The 21,592-nt window shown below is 41.6% G+C and overlaps 2 protein-coding genes across 8 annotated transcripts in view; both read left to right on the top strand.

Annotated features, from left to right (window-relative positions):
- Window positions 1–9,377, top strand: part of kcnip3b (Kv channel interacting protein 3b, calsenilin) — a 42,659-nt gene extending 33,282 nt beyond the window's left edge. For 2 of the 4 annotated variants that reach the window (XM_085787378.1, XM_085787380.1), the window contains 6 exons: window positions 3,883–4,007; window positions 4,120–4,189; window positions 4,810–4,988; window positions 5,731–5,835; window positions 6,071–6,133; window positions 8,125–9,377. In XM_085787378.1, coding sequence (XP_085643504.1) covers window positions 3,883–4,007; window positions 4,120–4,189; window positions 4,810–4,988; window positions 5,731–5,835; window positions 6,071–6,133; window positions 8,125–8,172 — 590 coding nt within the window. In that variant the 3' untranslated portion in view covers window positions 8,173–9,377. Of the gene's footprint in view, window positions 1–1,305; window positions 1,968–3,882; window positions 4,008–4,119; window positions 4,190–4,809; window positions 4,989–5,730; window positions 5,836–6,070; window positions 6,134–8,124 lie in introns of those variants that run through there. The other 2 variants (XM_085787379.1, XM_085787377.1) reach the window with 2 other exon arrangements.
- A 974-nt stretch (window positions 9,378–10,351) lies between these two features.
- Window positions 10,352–21,592, top strand: part of slc23a2 (solute carrier family 23 member 2) — a 37,908-nt gene continuing 26,667 nt past the window's right edge. The window contains exon 1 of one of the 4 annotated variants that reach the window (XM_085787356.1): window positions 10,352–10,635. The gene's annotated coding sequence lies outside the window, so the exon portion shown is untranslated. The remainder of the gene's footprint in view (window positions 10,636–21,592) is intronic. The other 3 variants (XM_085787359.1, XM_085787360.1, XM_085787357.1) reach the window with 3 other exon arrangements.

Consider the following 21,592-nt stretch of genomic DNA (forward strand, 5'->3'; position numbering starts at 1 on the left):
TAACAAGTCCTTGATATAATTTCCCGGCACGTGTTTTTTTCACCCTGACTGCCTAAAATGACTAAAAGGAATCTTCGTTTCAGGATCAATAAAGTCTTATCTTAACGTGTAAATATCATTTACTTTCTGTTTGATGCTAATAATAGCTTAATGATACTATGCAGGAAACCACCACAATTCTCAGGCACCTGTGTGCTGTGGGTGAGGAATTGGATGCTGGATGACAAAAGTATAGGGTGGTGTGGTGGTGTGGTGGTTGGCGCTCTCACCTCTCAGCAAGGCTTCGGGTTTGATTGCAGGCTGGGTGGAGTTTGCAGGTTCCTGCCATGTCTGTCCTCTTTGGGCACTCGAGCTTCCCCCCACAGTCCAAAGACATTTACACTAGGTTGTTGGGTCTTGTGTGTCTCTGTGTGTCGGCCCGGTGATAGACTGGCAACCTGCACCCTGCCCTCACCCTGTCAGCTGGGATGGGTCCTGGTCCAAAGAGACATTCAGAGTAAAGTCGTAACAGATCTTAAGTTATCAAATGAAGTAGTTGCAATAAATTGTTGCTATAAGCACAAGTGACTTGTCACATACTGTTTATTCATGTTGTCTCTCTCCTCCGCATATAGAATGAGAAGGTATCCATAGAGCTTTAATCTTAATTGTGATTGGAGACAAAGAGGGATTTTCTATTTTCTCCATCTAGGATAGCATTAGTGTCCTGTTGACATCATAAATCTCAGTTTAATATGTTTTCCTGAACACCGCAGCTCTGTTCCTGTTATTTCATTAGTCTCCACCGTGGAGAAGCAGCAGCAGCCTCTCCTTCAAGATGAGACAATGAAATGGGTTTTGAACAAGTGTCACAGGGCCCGAGGGAGCGTTTGCTCACTGTTTCCAGTTATTACACGAGTATGAGCATGTGACAGGAATCCACTGAGTTAATACAGCATTAAATCTGTGTTACAGACCCCAGGAGAGTCAGGGGAACAATTAGAAAGTGGATCACAGAGCTGACTGGGGAAATGGGATTCAGGACACCTGTTGACCTTTGCCACCCCCCACTCCCCACCTCCCACACCGCTTTCATGTTCCTTAAAGGCAAATTCTTTCACAAAAATAAATCAGTCATTATTGGTGTCACACATTTAAAGCTGCTTTGCTCATTTTCTTGTTGGGTTGTCTTCTCTTCTTCTGTGTAGTTGTTTTGATGAAAATGGGAGAATTGCAGTTCTGCACTAGTTTCTCAGGAGTTCACAGGTTAATTATCAGAAACTAGGATGTGAGATGAAGGGAGGATTCAGAGGAGTTCCGTCACTCAGTCAGCACTCAGTGGATAAATGTTGGACATCGTTGGGATCTTGTGATGAGTTTTGTCGTGCATTAGAGGAATATTTTACACCGGAGGAATCCCTACTTTTTTCCAAAAACGATGTGAGACTATTTCAGCTTGTTTTTTGTTCGCTTGGATTTCCCATGGATTTATTTTCCTCTTTCTGCCTGTCACTCACTCTTTAAAGGCATTTTTACAGCAATAATCTCCAGTCTTTTTAAGGTCCATTTGACCTTAAAAAAGACCTGCCAGACCCTGCTCTTAGCAGCGGAGAATATCCAGAGAGATCCATTAGAGCCAGAGAGAACACAGGGGGAAAAAAGCAGTCAATTAAAAAGGTCGAAGGGGGAGAGCTATATTGAGTAACAGAAACTACGGGAGAAAAAAACTGTCAAAGAAAAAGTGATGAGTGAGTGACACTGTTTTCAGAGACAGGAAGAAAGGACTGAAAGGAAGGTGTGAGGAAAGACCAATTATGTAGGAGGTAAAAACAAAGACGGGACCGTGGAAGACGAAAAGTTAGAAGACGAGGGGAAGATGAGTGTGAGGTGGGAGACGGAGGGACTGCAGACAGTTGGGATCGTCTGCCTGGTGATTATGTTCCTCAAGCTCATGCACCTGCTGGGCCTGATCGACATCACTGAGACTGGTGAGACAACCTGGGAGAGGGGCAGTGAGGAGGAGGAGGAGGAGGAGGAGGAGGACAAGGACAAGGAGAAACACATAACATCTTGGCTTAGGATTTATTCAGTTATTGAGGGGGCACAGGGAGTGTCACCTTCCACTGTCATTTACATTTATTTCTAGTGTTTCTCAGCTGGTCTTATAATCCTTTGAGTATGACCATTAACCATTTATTTTGAAATGTCAAACTTTACTGTAGGGTTAGTGGTCCATCATGTGTTTTCCACTCACAATTTGCAGCTAGCTTAATGGCTAACAGATTAAATTTGCAGTGTTTTAAAGTGGCTTTTGACATTATGCAGAGGAGTGAGAAGGAGAAAATCACAGAACTGTTGCACAAGTTAGCAAAAATCAAGTCTGTCAATGAGCCGTAGCCCAGCACAGCTGTTTTCCTGTGCTTTAGAAGTGACACAAATGAGGGGAACATGGTTTAATATCACACAAGAAAATGAGCAGCATTAAACACAGATCCACAAACAGTGAGTCTGCAGAGTTCCCTGAAAGCACAGGGATTGGTGTGTTCTCAACAGTGGACTCTCACTGGTGGACGCACCATGCAATTGTAATATACTTTAACGTTTCATACCATCTGTTGTTAGACACACCAAACTGGTTTATGATCTGCAATGATCTGAAATAAGCTGACGAATCAGCTCTCTAACGTATCGGTCAGTCTCTGTCTAACTGGAACTATAAGAACTATAACTATTTCCCTGTTTTCATTTTGACTCATGCCACAAAGTGGATCAAGCCATAATAATAACAGAATGATAACAGGACATGAATGTAACATAAGTGGTGTTAAAACCTATATGTAGATGGACAGTTTTATCTTAAACTACTGTTTCCAAGGTTAAGAATAAAGTTTTAACTCATCACTTATTCTCTGTTTACAGTAGAAAAACTTTTATTTTACACATGCTTCCACTTTAGTAGTGGGAGATTTTATCTGCTGAAGGAGTTAGAGGTCATCTCCTGCTGTCTCCTTGGCAACTGGACTGTCTTAGTTTGGGTTGATGGTTCACAGTGTATTACATGTCACTGCTCTGCTGGATGTTTTATCAGTATAACGTCCTCGTAGCTCAGTTCTCACTGTTCAGCCCGCTCTGTGTCCGATCTGACTTGACTTGTTGTCTTTTTGTTTTTCTTCCTCTTACTATCACTCTCCCACTGTTCTCCATTTACTCTCTTTCACCCCATCTCGGTGTCAACCCCCCACCTCCTCTACTGTTCTCTCTGTGTATAAAGATGGTGAGTATGGTATCTGTAGAAACCCAGACTATACTTGGAGAAAACAACCCCCTTTTTTTTCTTTTGAATGTTTTCTTTTTTTCCAGACGTGTAGTGCTTTCTCTTAGTGTGTGTGAACTCCTTAGCAATAATGCAGTGACACTTGAGTGTGCATTTGTGATTTGCTCTGTGAGTAAGAAAAAGTGTTTTCAATTGATTTTCTCAAATTCAGATTTTCTAATAGTGGCTTTTTTTTCTTCTTCTTTTTTTTTTTAAGAATAAAATGATACTAGTGCAGGGACATGTCCACCATAAAGAAAGTACCTCCTCTTCTTTTTCACTCCCTCGTTTGCCTGCCTTTTGCTCCTCTGCAGTTTTTTTTTTTTTACTACTAAATCGCTCTCTGATACTCACACTTTCCCCACCACCTCTATAACAAAAACCTCCCCGTTGAATGTCTGATTCCAACCCTCCCCAAATGTTGACCTGCATCCACACACTCAATGTCTGCCCCATCCTCCCTCTTTTTCTCTTCATCTTTCTCTCTTTCTCTACATCACTTCTCTCTCTTCCTTGCTTCTCTCTCTTCCTGTCTGTCTATCCACCCCTTTCTCTCTCCCTCTCTCTCTCTCTTTCTCTTTCTCCCACAGACAGCAGCGACAGTGACTTGGAGCTGTCGACGGTGCGTCACCAGCCGGAGGGGCTGGACCAGTTACAGGCTCAGACCAAGTTCACCAGGAAGGAGCTTCAGTCTCTCTATCGAGGCTTTAAGAATGTACGTCTGGCTGCTATAGGATGGTCCTAATTGCTTTTCTGCCATTACTATGCTTTAAATAGACTTGAATTATTCTAAAATATATCTCTTTTTTTGTACCTCTCTTGAGCAGGAGTGTCCCAGCGGGATGGTCGATGAGGAGACATTCAAGTCCATCTATTCTCAGTTCTTTCCCCAAGGAGGTTAGATGATAATACAGTCTCTCCTCTACAGTTCTGTCTCGTTAGAGATGATGGAAATTGTTAAAGGATGGGTCTGCTCTTTTTTGGCTGAAGGGAGGGTTCCCTGAAATGTTAGGGACATTAGGGAACATCTTACTCATATTGGCTGCTTTATTTGTATTTGTATATGAAGGACAGATCTGATGCATGGTACACAAAGTCTCTCAGTTGTTAACAAAATTGTGACTGTTTATCTAGTGTTTTACTTCAATTACAACGTAACGAACCTACTGTATGCTGGCTTAGAGACTTTCACAGCATTGTAGCTACATTTCTTCATAAAATACCCTTTTAACCACAAGGTCAGCAAGTAAGACATTACATTTACCAAAGTAAAATAAATCATATAGCTATCAGCCTAAAAATACAGAAAGTAAAAGAAAGTAAAAGTCACAGAATGCGATAGATAAAGCAGCTAACAACTCCGAACTCCTGCCAGATGATAGAAGTAAATAACAGATTACTCCTCAAGTTCATCAGGCAGTTTCTAGTTCTATATTAAGCTCAAGATAAATTTTCAGTGGAGAAGTTGAGCATACAGTACACTGAATCTATGACTCTGATGTCTCATTTGTCCACAGATGCAACCACCTACGCTCACTTCCTGTTCAACGCATTTGACATCGACAGAAACGGTTCAATCCGCTTCGAGGACTTTGTGATTGGCCTGTCTGTGCTGCTCCGAGGTTCAGTCACCGAGAAGCTCAACTGGGCCTTTAACCTCTACGACATTAATAAGGACGGCTACATAACCAAAGAGGTATGCGTGAGTTATGGGGATACTTGTTTATTTGACAATGACTCAGATATGGCATGAAAATTGGACACCCTGAGGGAAGAGACAAGCTTCAACACCTGTGAGTGCAGCCCAGTCACTACAAGAACACGCTCCTAATACTCCTAAAACTCCTCATATCTCACCCCTAAAACCCTAAAGGAATAATTAAATAGTCCAAAACAACTACTCCATCAGTCAGTGGGTAAAACAAACCTTCATTTAAAACCAAATTTTTTTGGCTTCATTCTCTGAAAACAAAATGTTATTATCTGTTAAAATATTTTCTTCAGTGTTTGGTTCTTTTATCTCAACTTTGGCAATTTCCAACAGACCTGTTTGTTTTGTCAAACTAGTCAAACTGAAGTTTATCTACTCAACACATTACCCTTAAGTTAAATTAGAATACATTTGATGATGTCATATGATTTTGTATGTGTCATATGTGTTAGTAGAGACACCTGCAAAACCTGGGAAACGTCTGTGTCTTGCATTACATTCTGTCTTATCTACATAACATCCAGGGTAATGTGATGTTAAGGCTCTGACTGGTTGTGTTGCTTTATTCTTTGGAGATGCCATGTTTGACTTAGCTAGTTTCATGGCTGTAAAGTTGGTTTCATTCATATGGTAGATCTTAGAGTTTTTTACATAAGTACAATTATAGTGAAAAATGATAAATAAATATTTAAACTCTTTCACTTTGTCTTGGTCTGCTTCTTCTCAGGAGATGCTGGCAATAATGAAGTCAATCTACGACATGATGGGTAGATACACATACCCCAGCGTGAGAGATGAAGCACCCTCCGAACATGTGGACAAGTTCTTCCAGGTTCTGAACTCATACAATGAAAAAGCACACAATTATATATATATATTTTTTTTTTAAATCAGGGAGAATCATTAAGAATGAGTTCTTATTTACGATGGTGGCCTGACAAGAGGCACAACAAGCTAAAGTGAAGTAAAGATAAAGTGCTACTAAGCCTGTATTCACTGTAGTGAAAATCACAAAGTTAAAAACAAAGCTCCTCCAACGTGTCTGTCCTTCTGTCCTCTCCCCACAGAAAATGGATAAAAATCGAGATGGTGTCGTCACCATTGAAGAGTTCATTGAGACCTGTCAGAAGGTGACTACACATTTCCACGCACTCATTCACACAAACAGATGAGTGCAGCACGTTCACAATGACTCTTCACACAAACTGTGTACAACAAGCCACTGACCCTGGTTCAGTGTCAGTAACAACAACATGTCACTGCTTAATCAAGCACGGACTAAAATTATCCACATTCATGTTTCCCTACTCCTTCCCATCCTGTAGCATCCCCACACCCTTCCTCTTCCTCTGCTTATGATAGTCAGGCTGAATTAAAACCACACTCAGCTTTGATGCTCTGTCTTCTCTGTGCCATCTCTATGTGTTGTCTCTCACACAGTGTGGTTACACAAATACTTAAAGACACTTCATTGTATGAAGTGATTCAAGACATACATAGGCTCACATCAGAGGAAGAAAGGCTGCATTACTTCTCCTCCCTACTTCTTTTTACACCAATATAAACAAATGCAAAACCAAGACTCAAGACAAAAGTCATTAACTGTCTGTAGTTTTTGTCATTAAATAGGAACCTCAAAAGACAGTCGTCTCAGAGGAAGATTAGAAACATTATTATAATAATAAAAGGAAGCATACCAATCAATAATGTACCAATCAATCAATGTATAAGCTTGTGTAAAAAGATACGTTTTAATACTGCTTTTGAACGATGATACAGTTGTAGCAGAGCTGAGTTCTAGTGGGAGGTTATTCCAGATCATAGGAATCACCATGAGCTGATTAAGTGTAGATTCAAGGTTCAACTTTTATTTGATGATCTCAGAGGTCTGCCTGGTGTACGTGACCATGTCAGCAACATAGGAAGAGCCGAAACCATTCATAGACTTAAAAACAGTAAGAGTTGTTAGGTTTGTATAGTTTATAAAAACTTGTAATTGATTTAATCATAATCTATAGTATATACTTTTATATCTTATTATACTTATTATGTATCTTTCTTCATTGTGGTACTGATACTTGTTGAGGGGACAGTATTTCATTTTTTTTTATGTACATTGGTACATGAGAAGTGACAAATAAAGAAATCTTGTCCATAATTTATCAAGTATGAAAATACAATCATATAACACATTAGGGATACACTGATAATTGTGTTACTGAAAATTACAGACTAAAGGGTATCAGTGTAGGAATAGTGCTTTGCTTATAACTTCTTAACTAAAGCTTAATAGTTATAATAACATTTTTCAGCTTAAGACGTGTTGTTTTCAACACTAATGCAGTAAGGTTCAGTTCATTTCTGAAAGATATGATCTTAACTCGTATTTGTTTTTTGAAATTCAAAGTTAATTGGATAACAAACACAGGTGGTGTCTATGTAAGATGTGCACAATACTGTATGCCACCTTGTAGGACTTTCTTCATGCCTGGGGGAATTGGTGTATCTCTGCTGCATGATTTAGCCTTTATGTTTGGGTAAGTCAGCAGTCTCTCATGAAACTACATGACTGCAGTCATACCTCTTGGTGTAATGGATGGGTGTGGACACAATGATGCAAATATGTGCTGTTGCTGTGGAATGTACAAACTATTTGGAGACTTGTAATGGCCATTTCATAGAAGATTAAACTTTGTGTTTGTGTTGCCTGTACTCATCATGGAACTTCAGACTCCAGGCAGTAGATAAGAAGTAAATATTATCTGTGTTTAATTTACCTCAAATTCAAACATTGGTCAGTAAATATGCTGAAACTTTGCAGCTGCGCAAACATGACAGTATGTGGTATTCTTCAATACCAGGAAGGCTTCAAACCTCCAGGAATGTTGATATAACGGGACAGGGTGGAACATTGATATTCATAATAGCTGAATACTGAATTTATTACTTCTCAAAATAACTGCAAAAAGTGCCAGTGTGCATGGTCCAAGTTATCTTGTGTTCTTGATGGCATTGGGTCCATGCTTTTAAGTCTTGGTTTTTGTCCACGGCTGTGAACAAATCCACTTGAAAATGTCAGACTTCTGGTGACACTTTTGTATGTTTTGTCTTTTCTTTCTAGGATGAGAACATCATGAACTCCATGCAGCTGTTTGAGAATGTGATATAAGGATTCAAGATGCCCTCCATCGCAGGTGTTTTCCATCCTTCACTAGTCCATGTGCACAATTTGCACACAAATGCAGCCCACCCACCGCCTCAAACTCCACACTCAAACATGACACCCTCCCATCTGGCACATAATGTAGGTACTGTAAAAAAAAAAAGAACAGAAACTAGAATTTTCTTTTCCCTTTTGTCACCACACTCCTTAACTGTATCTTGCAACTGCTTCTGGATTGAAAGGACTCACACAGACTGAAGAAGAACTTCCTGGGTAAAATTCTCATCAATCCAGTGTGGGTTTTTTGGTGTGTGTGTTTGTGTTCTCAATGAGACAACACATGAGTCTCCTTGAGCTTTTATCATCAGACAAAAAGGATCAACAACCAACAAGGAGCGAAGAGGCTTACAATAATCCACTGACCTTAGCACACAAGGACACTAGCTTTAACACTAATATACCTTGTTTCTCTTTCTGACACATACACACATCAACACACACACACACCTGCTTGAGGGTTTTTAGTGAATTGGATGAAGCACAAAAAAATGCAGCACACACACACACACACACACACACACACACACACACATACATGAACACCCACAAACACACACAGACACACTCACGCACACAAAAGGAAATGAACTAAAGCATGTTTGTCCTGAAATATGTGATGTGGAATTAGCTTGCACTACAGGTTTATGACTATGTATTATATGCGCCTGAAATAAAGGCAGTGTAGATACCGGCACCTGATATAACACTGATGGAAACCAGTGTGTATGTATATATGTATAGTGAATAGTTATATATCCCACGTAGTATTGGTCTCCTCTGTACTGAACTGGGTGATGGGATGGGACCACAACTGAATATTTGTTTCAGAAATCTCTATGTTAATCAGTTTAACATCATGTTTCAGTTCCTCACATAATTTAAATGGATTATTCAAAGATTTCTCTCCTTTTTTTTGTATTTTGAAATATTATGTTTAGCTGGTCAGATTGGAGAAGTGAGTCTGTATGGTCCTACTGTGAGGACACAAACAGACCACTGAAAGGGTGACCTTTTATGCTGAATTAAGGCTTTATCTTGGTTCCTCAATATCTTTGAGCATGCTGAATCTAAAGTGCTGCAGTATTATGTACAGTACGGTAAGACCGTTGTGATGTCGGTTGATTAAAGATACTGTAATTAACTGCCAGCTCTCCTTTTCACTGTGTCCCTTCACTGCATTTACCTGCACCAAACATAAGTGAATTGATAGGACTTTCCACAGGAACTAATACCACTGTCAACCGTGACTCAACAAATACTATAAAAAGGATGCTTCACAAGCAAATGGGAACCATGGAATCTGCTTACACTGCTTTATACTTCCTATTTATGACATCTGTTTATTTTAGGTGTCAGGGGTATGTGACAGGCATTGTTCACTGATTTCTGGACTGGACAATGAATTATTATTATTTTTGTTATTATTAAATTGACCTTTAGCAAGCCCAAAGGTAAGGTTAAGTGTGGCCAATAATCTGCATAATTTATGGTAAGTTGCATAAGGTACAGTATTTGGTTATGAAATGCACTGTGCCAGCATGATAGAAAGTGAAATGAAAATAGCCTTAAGGTGACACCTTATTATTATCCAAGACCATAATCTAGTTTTATTGACTGTGACCACGTGAGGCCCGTTGTGTAATATGTTTGGTTCAGTTATATAGGCTAATTATTAACGAAAGCATTCACAGTGATGCACAGAGTCTGGAAGACACATTTCATGATGGGCTCACTGATCGTTGTGGGGCGTGTTTATCTGGCCATGATCATGTTTACCTGGCCATGAGCAGGTGGCCTGCCGCCTGAGACAGACTAAAATAAAATGCTGCTCCTGACAATGGCCTCCTGAGCCACCGGCATCACTCGCCGGTTCATCCATAGGCTGAAGGCGCAGAGGAGGCGAGCACAGGGGGCAGGTTAGGCAACAGAGGAGAAACGACCGCTGCTTATGCAAGAAACTCCTGTTACAAAAACTATAACAGCCTCCGGGTCCATACAGCGGAGCGACGTACGGCTACGTCATCTTTGGGGTCGCTGCTGATTGGCTGAGCCGCGGCTCGAGGCCGGGCGAGAGGCTGGTCCTTGACGTCACGGGGGGACGTGGGTGTGCGTAATGACGAGTGTCAACCCCGTGGCTTTATGAAAGGCAGAGATCCCTCCACGGACAGCGCGTCTGTCGTTCCGTGTACACCGTCGTCTGTGGCGGCTCGCGAGCTCGTGCAGGAAGCCTCTGGCTCGAGGACGGTCTCCTCCTCTCTCCGGTCCCGCCGCCGCCGACTCCTCATCTGCCCGCGCTCTCCGTAGCGTTACCCTCCGCTCGCGGCTCAGCTCTAACAACACAAACCACGGGGACAAGCCAACGGTTAGCTGAGCAGGGAAGTGGGCTCCGTCTTCTCTTTCATCACGCAGGTGAGCACAAAACGTGCCATTTTTAATCCCGTGAGACAGACTTAACACACATGTGGATGTCAGGAAGTAGGGCACAAGGAGAGGCGTGCTTTGGTCCCCGCGGCCGGACTCGAGCCGGCTGCGGTTAAAGCGCTCAGAGATGTAAAGGTGTCTGTCTGGTAGCTGGAGGACTACACGGGCCCACCGGCGTGATGACCGTGTGTCTCCTGATGCTAAAGCGTGACCGTGAAACGCTGGGCCACATTAGCCGAACCGATCCTACCCCTTTAAGTTATCTGGCCCATCTTTACTTAGCACGACAATCCAGCGTGGAAAAACGCATTTCACACAGGAACCACTTATCTTTATGCTGTGGATGTCAGATGCCTCAAGGTTTCCAGACATGAGGGATCTATTGTGACACAACAGCGAGGCCAATCATGCATCACTTGTTCTCCATCACTTTATGTGACCCACAAAGCTAAAATTGGTAACAAACTGTAGCTACTAGGCAGCACAATCTGGCACGCGAGCTTATTTGGCCATTAGGATTTATTGGCTCTTGATGATGGGGGGTGTTCCTGGAAACGTGGCGTGTGTGTGTGTGTGTGTGTGTGCCTACAGTATGTGTTCTTGTGCATCTGTTCGCAACAAACACACTTTATTAAAAAGGTAAAGTCAAATTTGCAGAGTGCAGAAGAAACAGAGTGATGTTGTTTGGTAAAGCCTCCCTTGGCCACAGTGTTTGTGAGGTCACAACGCAGCTATATGCAAAACCTCGGCACCCCTGGGAAACTGCTGTGTTGTTGAATTTTGGAGTGCAAAGAAGTGCACTAATGAAAACACACACACAGCAATTATACAGATGGTTTTATTTCACAAATCTAAGATAATAAAACAATAATTAAATGGCACATTTCATCTGAGCAGCCTAAGATGGTTCGTAATAATCACTCCGTTTACCAGCTGTAATGATGGAAAGACAGAAATATTCTTCTTCTGGGACGTGGCAAAGAAAATGTCACAGAAAGATGGAGGAACAGTCCTGTTGTCAGTCAAACTGTGATATCTCAGCTCACTCGTTATCAGTATTTAGAGCTTCACTTACACCACTGTTTTCTTTGTGGAGGGATGTTGTTATATAATCCAAGTGCAAGTTTGCTGTGGTGTACTGGTGAGGATGTCCACACCTCATTCCGCCCTCGTCAAGACATTTCTGAGCAGTCAGCTGTTCAACAGCCCAGTTAGGATTGTGTGTGACTTTTCCCAACACTCTTGAGTGTGAGCCTGTAAATTCCAGTAAGAAGTATAGGGTCCCATTGTGTAAGCACAGTCGTTACATGCATTTGTCCCTCTGTTAGACTATTAACAACGCATCTCTAGACAGGTAACAAGTGAGGTGGTTCAGTGTGTATGTGGTTGCAGACATTCAGGTGCAGTGTGTACTTGTAACTGGTTGAAATATGAAGTTTTCTGGGGACAGTAAAAGCAATCCTGATGATGCTCTGAAAGAAATCTGAGGGCAGATCCGGTTGTATTTTATACATTTAGAAATTCATCATGTATGCTAGGTTTTATTGCGGTGTCATTAGCAGTTCAGTCCGTGCACATTTGATTTTGCGTGCTGGGTGTTTAGTTTTGTTACTGGTAAATTGTTTCTCGCCTTGTGCAACCCTGGTGTGTGTGCGGTAGAGCATGACACGGGAGTGGATTTTCACTCCCGTCCCATCCCACTCCCAGAGAAAAAATCCCATCCCGTCCCAATCCCGGGCCAGAGTAAAAAAATAAATCCCATCCCGTCCCACCCCTGTAGAATGACTCCCAATCCCATCCCGCTCCCACTCAAAATTACTCCCACTCCCATCCCACTCCCGTTTTTATTTTTTATTCATTATTCCTGACTTTATTCTGTAGCTCACACTTAACGGCTTCATCTCCTCCACCTCCCTCCATTGTTGTCAGGGTTTATATGATATATTATGATATTATATGATATTAACTCTGATATGAATTATATCTTATTATTTAACTACTTAAATTACAGTAGTATAAACCCTATTGAACTCAGCCTGATGTAAACATTAAAACTCAGTATCCAGTCACACAAGCAGCTCCATGTCCCTGTGTGATGTTCAGGGACAGTCAGGACAGTTGGTGGACAGACAGAGAGCTTTAAGGTTGAAGAAATATTAATTAAGGGTGCACTGTGAGGCTGTGACCCGACCACATGTCAGCTTTAGGAGAGAAAACTCAGCTGTTCTCAGCTCCACCGCGACCAGCGCTTTTTTTTTTTTTTTTTTTTAAATAGCCCCGCGGTATCGACCCAGCTGAAACACGGGAGGACACGCTGTATTTATCAATGCTTGGTCGCCGTGCTTAGACACCGGGAGACACAACCCGAGACCGGACACCGGAGGAGAAGCAGGTCGGATGTGCACGAAAAAACAACACCGAATGCGCGCCGCTACGGCGTCGCTTTGGGTTGTGAGCGCACATGACGCGCGTCTATATTGAAAGTAATGCTCGCAAAAGACGCTACATCTGCCTTTTAATCAAGGCGGCGCCCAAAATCACCAAGGCTGCTAAGTGAAAGAGTAGAAGAGAGAAGAGAAAAGTGCCACTGAAAGATGACTACAAACATGGACGCATCTGACCTTTTGGTTGTTTAACACGGCTGAAAATCATCATCTATTAATGGCGTTCCCGCTCCTGCCCGCTCCCGTTGATTTTTATTCCCGTCCCGTCCCAATCACGGGATCAATAAAATTTTGACTCCCATCCCGCGGGAATCTCACGGGAATCACGTGACCCGCGGGAATCCCACGGGAATCACGTGACCCGCGGGAATTCCCGACAAATGTCATCCTCTAGTGTGCGGTGCCGGTTCTGCGCCATCCATCCTACACAGGTACGAGGTGAAATTTAACCAGATGTGGAAGAAGGGGTTGTTTGCCGAGTTGCTTTTTCATAGCGCAAATATACATGAAACTGTAGGAAAGGCACACAAATGGAACCGATACCAGCTGAACAGGTTAGGTGTAATAGTCCAGTAAACCTGCTGATCTGATCTGGTCCCAGCAACAGTCGTCTTCTACTTTATGGAGGAATGTCTGAGGAATGAATGCCATGCCATCTGACATTCATGGCATGGCATAAATTAGAACAAACTGATAAAGATGACCAGGAGGTCCAGTCATGTGGGAGCATGCGTTCTGCACAGGTACATTTCTCCACCTACCCTGCTTCCTGTCTTTTCTCTGGGGTTTTTCCTCTTGCCACTGTTGCCAGGTGCTGGCTCATTGTGAGAATGGTGGAAACTTTTCAGTCACTTATTTAAAGAGTGCTGTCTAGACCTGTCCTATACATAAAGGGCCTAGAGATAAAAAATGTGATCCTATAGAAAGAAAAAACTGACTTGACCTGATGTGTGGGTCAAACACCTTCACTATTTCAGTCTGTGGTCTGATGATACTGTTGGTTACAAAAATGTTGTACAGTACATAATGTTGCTTCATTTATCCACATCTAAGATCATCTAGTTTCTGGTAAGTCCCTTATGTCATACTTAATCACACCCCATCATTCAGACATAACATAATTCAAGTTAAAACATACACACTGTAATTAGAGCTTAATCACACCTTTGCAGCTTACAGTCATCTTTCAGTCGTCAGCACAACTTCTGCAAACCAGGCATCCTGAAAGGTGTTGGGTACAGGTGCTTCCTCCTGTTGTTGTTCAGCAAGTCAGTGCATGGAGCTGCGTAGGCAGTGATCTCTGAATCAGGTTAATAATAAACATATTGTTCTTCTCAATTTCTGCATAAGAAGAGTTTCTCAGGAAGAGAAGTTTCTGTGCAGCTTGTACACTAAAGGGGAAACTGTGCAGCCCGGTCTCTCCTCCTCCTGCCCATGTGCATTTGTTTTCAATGAAGCCGGTGAGAAATCAATCCATGGAGCGGTGGATAACGTTTTTTATTTTATTTATTTTTAAATCGTATACACATTATGATGTATTTGTGTAGTCTTATCTGTTATAAACAAGCGATTACTGGTTATGGTGCCGCAGAGACGAGAGCTGGGACACCGGGTCGGAGGCTCTGATCTTACAAGGTTGGTTTTCAGCCCAGAGACGCTAGGTGGAAGGCAGAGAGCCTCCATCTCCCTGGAACAAGTTACAAGTCATTGATTTAACCAGCACTAGGACTCTGGAGCTGTTGAATTAAGGTTAAGGCATAGCTAAGGTGAAAATCCTGCATAGTTCCTCATTGTTTTCCTCCATCTTTGGTTGAAAACCTGTTCCTCATGATTTTTTAGTAACTCTTTAGACACCATGACTTTACAGTATAAATAAAAAAGGGGGGCGGGGGCTGGCTGGGCCAGGAACGGGCACACCAAGCTGAACTGGGTCGCAGAAATGGATTCCTGGCCCTGTTTGCTGTAGGCAGCATGTGATTAAGATTACACTGCGGTGCTGGGTCATGCCTTCCCACTGTACTGTTTAAAAGTGTGTGTGAGTGTGTGTGTGTGTGTGTTTGTGTGTGTGTGAGAGAGAGAGAGAGAGAGAGAGAGAGATAAATGGTTACATTTCAGCATGTACCTCTAAATAGTACACCCTGAAATTATCTTCTCTTCTGTTATTTCCTTCAGCACTGCTAACAGGTGTGTTACTTCGGTGTAACACTAAACTGTCAGTGTGTTTCTCTCATGAAAGAATTACAGGAACATGGGGATTAAATGGCCGAAAAGTATGTCACCTTTGGCCATCACGGCGTAATTGTTACATAACAAGGACTTGACAACATAAAGCCAGCAGTTGTAACCAGTTTTACTACTTTCATCTAAATTAAAGCACCAAAGAAGCCCTGACACTGGCTGCTTCAGAATGAATCCTATGTCAAAATTACTCCAGCCCTTCAGAGGCCATCCATGTGTGTGTGTAATGCACAATGACTAGGCAAAAAAAAAAGTAGTTTTAACTGGGTCACATCTGGTCTAGTGTAATGAGTTTGTGCATAAATGAGTATTCAATAGATTTTTACTCTGAATTTTAAAGATTTGTGTGACTGGAAGTGTCCATTTGGGACTTCTTATTGATTTACTGGCAGTTACAATTAATCATATTTTGGTGCTGAGCCTAGTGTTTGTGTGTTTAAGACAGGTTTGTCTTCACTGGACAGTGTTTTTGGCTTCTGTAGCTTCCATGTTTTTGTAGCTCTTACCTCACTGTAGTTTTAGCATAAAGATGGCAGTGACTGTTTGCTTCCTCTGGTTTACAAGCAATGCTGATGGAGAGACTTAAACAGCTATTACACAACTTGAAGCACATCTGGTTGTTGAACAAATTGTCACGTCATTTAAAAAACTCTCTGGTCCAGATTGCAGACAGAGCTTCAACTAAAAATTTTAATTACTCATTCGTCATTTAATTAGTTAAAGTTTAAAAAAAAAAAAAAAAACAGAATAAAAAGGCTAGTTGAATCAGTCCTTTTTTAAGTTGTGTTCAAGCACAGATACTAAACATTAATGGTTTCAGCTCCTTTTATGTGAGGGTCTGTGTTTTTCTTTCTCTTCGGGGGAAAGTCATCTTTAACATCTTGAGGTTGTCTGTAATCAAAACATTGTTCATTGTTTTCAGATCTTTTACAGACTAAAAGAATAGTTGATTTATTTATTTTTTAAACTGTTACGAATGAATCAATATGGGAAAAAAAATCGGTGCTTCCAAGAAAGGTGTTACAGTACTTAAAGCAGAAGTAAGTGATATATTTGTGTTAATGTAAGACTTAAATAGTTATATCTTCCGACAGCAATCACTTACATAGAGTGTTTGGACCGAAACACGGGTCTGTCAGTCACTCTGCTCTGCTCTGAGCCGAGGAGAAAACATTTATCGTATCCTACAGTTTTTATCCAATGAGGAGAGAGAACGGCATGCAGGGCTGTGTGTGCAGCCAAGGGACGCCGTGAATGTGGCGACGTAGGGACGAGGACTGTTATGGTGCGTTCAAGGAAACTCGTATTTTTCCGACCGTGAAGTGGTACCAGTTCGATCTGGTACGAGTTCACCGGTCGGAAGTTACGAGTGGCCGTTATAGTGACTTTCACCGGTAAAACAGGTCGGAAAAACACGAGTGGGTTGCCTGGAATGCTACAAAGTCGTAAGTTGGGACCACTTACTTCTGCTTTAAGGTTAAATTAAATATTGTACTGTTTTCTTAGGCTGATCGGAAACAGAGCAGTGATGCAGATAATATGCAAGTTCCATGAAGATTGTGTCAGCAGCAGCACCAATGACGAATGCACAGTGAGCAGCAGAGTAAAGAGCATCATTAATTAACTGCACTGTGTTGTATTGTGTACATACTGATCCAGCTGAGGTCTGTCCTCTTATTGAGCCATCTCATTTGAACAACACTGCCAGCCATGTGCCTCCACATACAGTGAAATTAAATCACATGTGAAACAACAACAACAGTGTTCACACGTGTTTAGGGGAGCAATTTACTAATTCATTTTCATTTGCTGATTAATTCCAAGTTAACCCAATTAAATGTCTTGTTCAATCTGATCAATATAGTCCCAAACCCCAAATCCTTCAGTTGACTATAATCCAAGAAAAGCAGTGACTAGTGACTACTCCCTTCCAAGAATCTGGAATCCACCAGCTGATTAATTTAACCATTAAAGGTGTACAGAAAAGAAAATTGAATTTAAGCCCACTCTGGGTCATAAAATTAGTGTAATAACTCATCTATCAGACGTTGTAGGCCAAACTTTGTGCAAAATTCTATTTTTGAGTAAATCCGGGATGAAAGTGTGTATTTTAGTGTAGTTTTTTTTTTCGCATTGGATAATGCAGGCGCACGGATTATACGTCAGCCTGTACACGATTCACCAGCCACTGATATTGGATCCGTAATCCGTCATTCAAACGTCTGACACACGCACACACACACGGAGCTCGGGCTCGCCCCAAGCTTTGAATATCCCGCCCGCTCGATAACGACCAATCAAATTCGTTTTCCTTACTCGGGTAAACTCGTGTTGCAGCTCGTGACAACTCGGCGCGACAAACAGGACAAACGGCCATTTCTGTACACCTTTAATCACTCAATAACTTACTTGATTATTGTAAACTGCCTATCTCGACCTTTCAGAGGCCACATGAACATAACCAAAGGTATTCAACTATTAGACAACAAAGACAACCATCATCTTCACATCAATTGTATTTAATCCTAAACAAACAAACCCTTTGATTAAGTATAGTTAATGGATAATTATATTTTATTCAAGTTAATATTTGAACTCTTCAGAGCGTGCTGTCCGCAGACATGAATCATGTTGCCGTGGTCACAGGGAGTACTGGAAAACCACTGCTGCTCACACAGTAAAGTCTATTGTTGTGTTAAAGCTGGCTTAGCCTCCTCTCAGTCCTCACCTTCACCTTCCAGCCTCCTGCTGTTTTACATGTACAACCATTTGACCCGGTTGCACATTGAAACCTTGATGTGAGTCTTTGTCCTTGATCTGTATCTTCCTCTGGCCCTGGTGTCAGGTCTGTGTGTGAGGAGTGTTCACATCTGTCCTCAGCTGATTGTCTCTTTATCTGTCTCAGTGCTGCTACTTATTTTGTCTGTCCTGCCCCGTTTGCACATTTTGTGACGTGAGCTGTGTTGGTCTAACGTGTTTGATGAAGCAACTTGGAGGAGCTCAAATAATCTTCTCTGACCTTCACGTAGCAAGTTATGTCTGTTTTGTTTAGTTCTTTTATATGCAAAGTAGATCTAGATCAAATTGAGTCACTCAGTTGTATATTGTTTAACATTGGCTTTGTCAGATCTCTGATGGCAAAGTGCTCTACTAGTTTCAGTCATTTCATTTAGCAGAAATCGAAATGCATAAATATTGATGACGATTTGATCGGTAAAGAAACTGTTGTTTACACTCTTTAATACTTCAGTAGTAGTTATATTTTGCAGAAACCTAAAAACCTAGACCATGTGTGGAGCTATAACAATTGCTCAATTAGCAGAAAAAACATCAACATTTCAGTTATTTACGTCAGTTTGTTCTCTGGTTCCACCTTGTCCTGTGAAGAACTGTTGCTTTTCTTGGTTTTGAATCATAATTGCCTAAATGTATTTTGGTCTTCAGCTGTGAGCCAGAAATGTAAGATATTTCTTCATTCATTTAGTGAGAAAATACTGAAAAACATCTTAATCACTACTGAAAACTACCAGCAGTGTGCATGAGAAAGTGGGCCACGTTAACTTTAGTATCTCAACTCTATAGAACTACTGTATGTTAATACCGCTGAACTGTCATATTGCTCAGCTGCAGCTCTGACCTGTGTAATGGAAACTATCACAACATGATCTCTGATGACCAAGTTCTAATGTAACTGGACTGTGACTTTATTTGGTGTAAAAACATGAAGTATCTGCGTTAAGCTCTGGGGTTCAGCGTCTCAGCCGATCATCATGAAGCTCTTGAGGGGCTGAGTGAAGGTAATCTGTCTCCACAGTTACTGTACAAGCAAATGAAAGTGGTCATCCCACTGAGCCAAACAGCAGGAATCTGCTTCATGTAGGCTAAAAGGATTTCATCAGCTTCAAGCAACAATGGATGCCTTCAGTCTTAAACAACCCTGCTGGGCTTCATGGAAACTATGCCCAAGGCTGTGGGTGGCGGAGCAACCTATAAGAAAAGTGGACAGTTCAAGTGTGAAGTGCAACATCTCCACTTTGAAACACAAAGCACGACGAAACGCAGCATTAACGTGGTGGATGAGGCTTCCATGTATGGACCGACATCCTACCAGAGAAACGAGACTTATTCAGTATCATGTTTTCAGCTTTTTGGAAAGGACTTTTTTATTATTATATCACCTCCTCATGTGATGTCAACTATCTCAGTGACTATTGGATGGTTCACAATGAAATTTTGGTCAGAGGTTCACGGTAGTCAGAAGGTGAATCATGATGACTCACCTTTGATCTCCTGATTTTTCTTGAAGCACCACCGTAGCGAGCTCTATAGACACTGAGGCCTTCTTTACACGACAACGCTCGCAGGTGAAAGCAACAAAGTATTTTATTGGATGTGCCTTTCGTTTAGACAGCGACAGCGTTTTTGGGGCTTAAAAAAGCAAAAAAAGAGTGTAAATCTTAAAAACACTCTACCGTCGTGTTCCTGTGTAAAGGGTTAAAATGCAAAGGTCTGCATTTACGTCACAGGCATGCGCCAGTGCAGGAAAATACCAACAAACATGGCGGATTCCACAAACCTTTGCGTAATTGTTTGCACGCAGATTACCCCCAAAAAACGCTCGTCTAAATGCGAAATATAAAGTGAGAATGCAACGCCACTTTTGCGTTTTCTGTTCTGATCGTTTCTTTGTAAACATAACCTAAGCTACAACACTTAACCTTTTTATCATTGTGAAAAAATTGCCATTGTTGGCATGTTTACGTTCAGATTGAGATTCAGATATTTTATTAAAGTACGTAAGTAAGAAATTCAAAATATGTTACACACATGCAGTTGCAACAGATGTACATGAAAGGGAACCCAAAGAAGCAAAAAGTGCTTATAGATAGGTGACCCAAACAACCGACAACATTCTCATCCACATCCACCCCTCAACCCCCAGCGACATACCTACATATTCAGCCAGCACCCATTAGTGTTTAGCTGCAGCCTCACAGCTGCACATGAACCTGTTTTCAGTTTTAGCCTTAAACACTCCAGCTGTTTCTGATCAACACAAATAAAAGCCGATATTTCCGTGTGTGCACGGCTGCGCTGTGGAAAAAAATACATAATCCAATTAAAGTGGCTCACTCAAACCAGTGAACTGCTTTGGTATAATTGAGTTGCAAAACCAGAAAGGCTCACTTATGTGCACGTCTTGCTCAGAGCTTTGGGTGTTTCTGAGTGGCTGAATCATATTGATCCTCATTGCCACTGACAGCTGCCACAGTAATCTGGTGTTATACAACAAACGAGCGTGTGCATTTCCCCCCCAGTTAGTGTCTGCCTGACTTGGGGGGGGAAAGGTGCATGCTGAGACCAGAAAGGGGGAAACCATGTGACATGAAGAGTCAAGTGTCCAAAAGATTATTTTCAAACCACAAACCTCCCCAAGTGGTTTGTATCTTACCTCTCAGACTGAAGGTGGAGCTCAGTGTTTCACCAATCCAAAGCAAATAACCCCATTAATAGTTGACTGAACTCTTTTATACAGTATGGCAAAATATACAAGAAAACCTCTTTTTTTAGGAAATGTCAGCAGTCATGAGAATTATTAGATTAAGTAAGCAAAAATGTATTTGCCGATTCCAGCTTTGAAATTGTTCATGACAGCTTCTCTGTTTTGAAGATCCTCGGTCATCCAGGTCACGTTTAGCCAAGTCAAGTTGACTTGAGGGCAGCTGGATTTTCTTCCAACTATTCAACAATCTTTTTTTTTCTACCTTACTATAAACTGAAAGTGTTAGATTTTTTTTTTAGTTCATATTCCTTATTACATTCATGTGTGACATATCAGTTAATTAGCTGAAGGTCACAGCTGCAGCGAGGCAGCCTGCTGTCCCCGACTGACCTCAGACCAGCTCTTATCTCTGTTCACCTGTGCACTCACTGACAGGGAGTTGACCAATGTACACCTGACCTTGCACCTCATGATGTAATATGAACCCTTTGCATGTTCCCTGTCACGTTAGTGTTGGCTGCCGTCATTTGAGTAGAGCTGCACACGAGCCCTGACTTTATTCCCACTTCATTCATTTCTATTGACACATAACGGCAGTGACGGTGGATCTCTGTAACACTTCTGTGTATTGTGCATCAGTGACTTAAATAAGTTCTATCACAGTCTTTTTGTCAGCAATCAATTCCTGTGCCTTTACCATTGGCTTAGAAATACAAAAGAAAAAGAAATGCAGTTCTTACACAATTTAGCATAAGTATCA

The sequence above is a fragment of the Trachurus japonicus genome, chromosome 9, assembly GCF_045865225.1.
Source record: "Trachurus japonicus isolate A0001 chromosome 9, Traja_1.0".
NCBI lineage: Eukaryota > Metazoa > Chordata > Actinopteri > Carangiformes > Carangidae > Trachurus > Trachurus japonicus.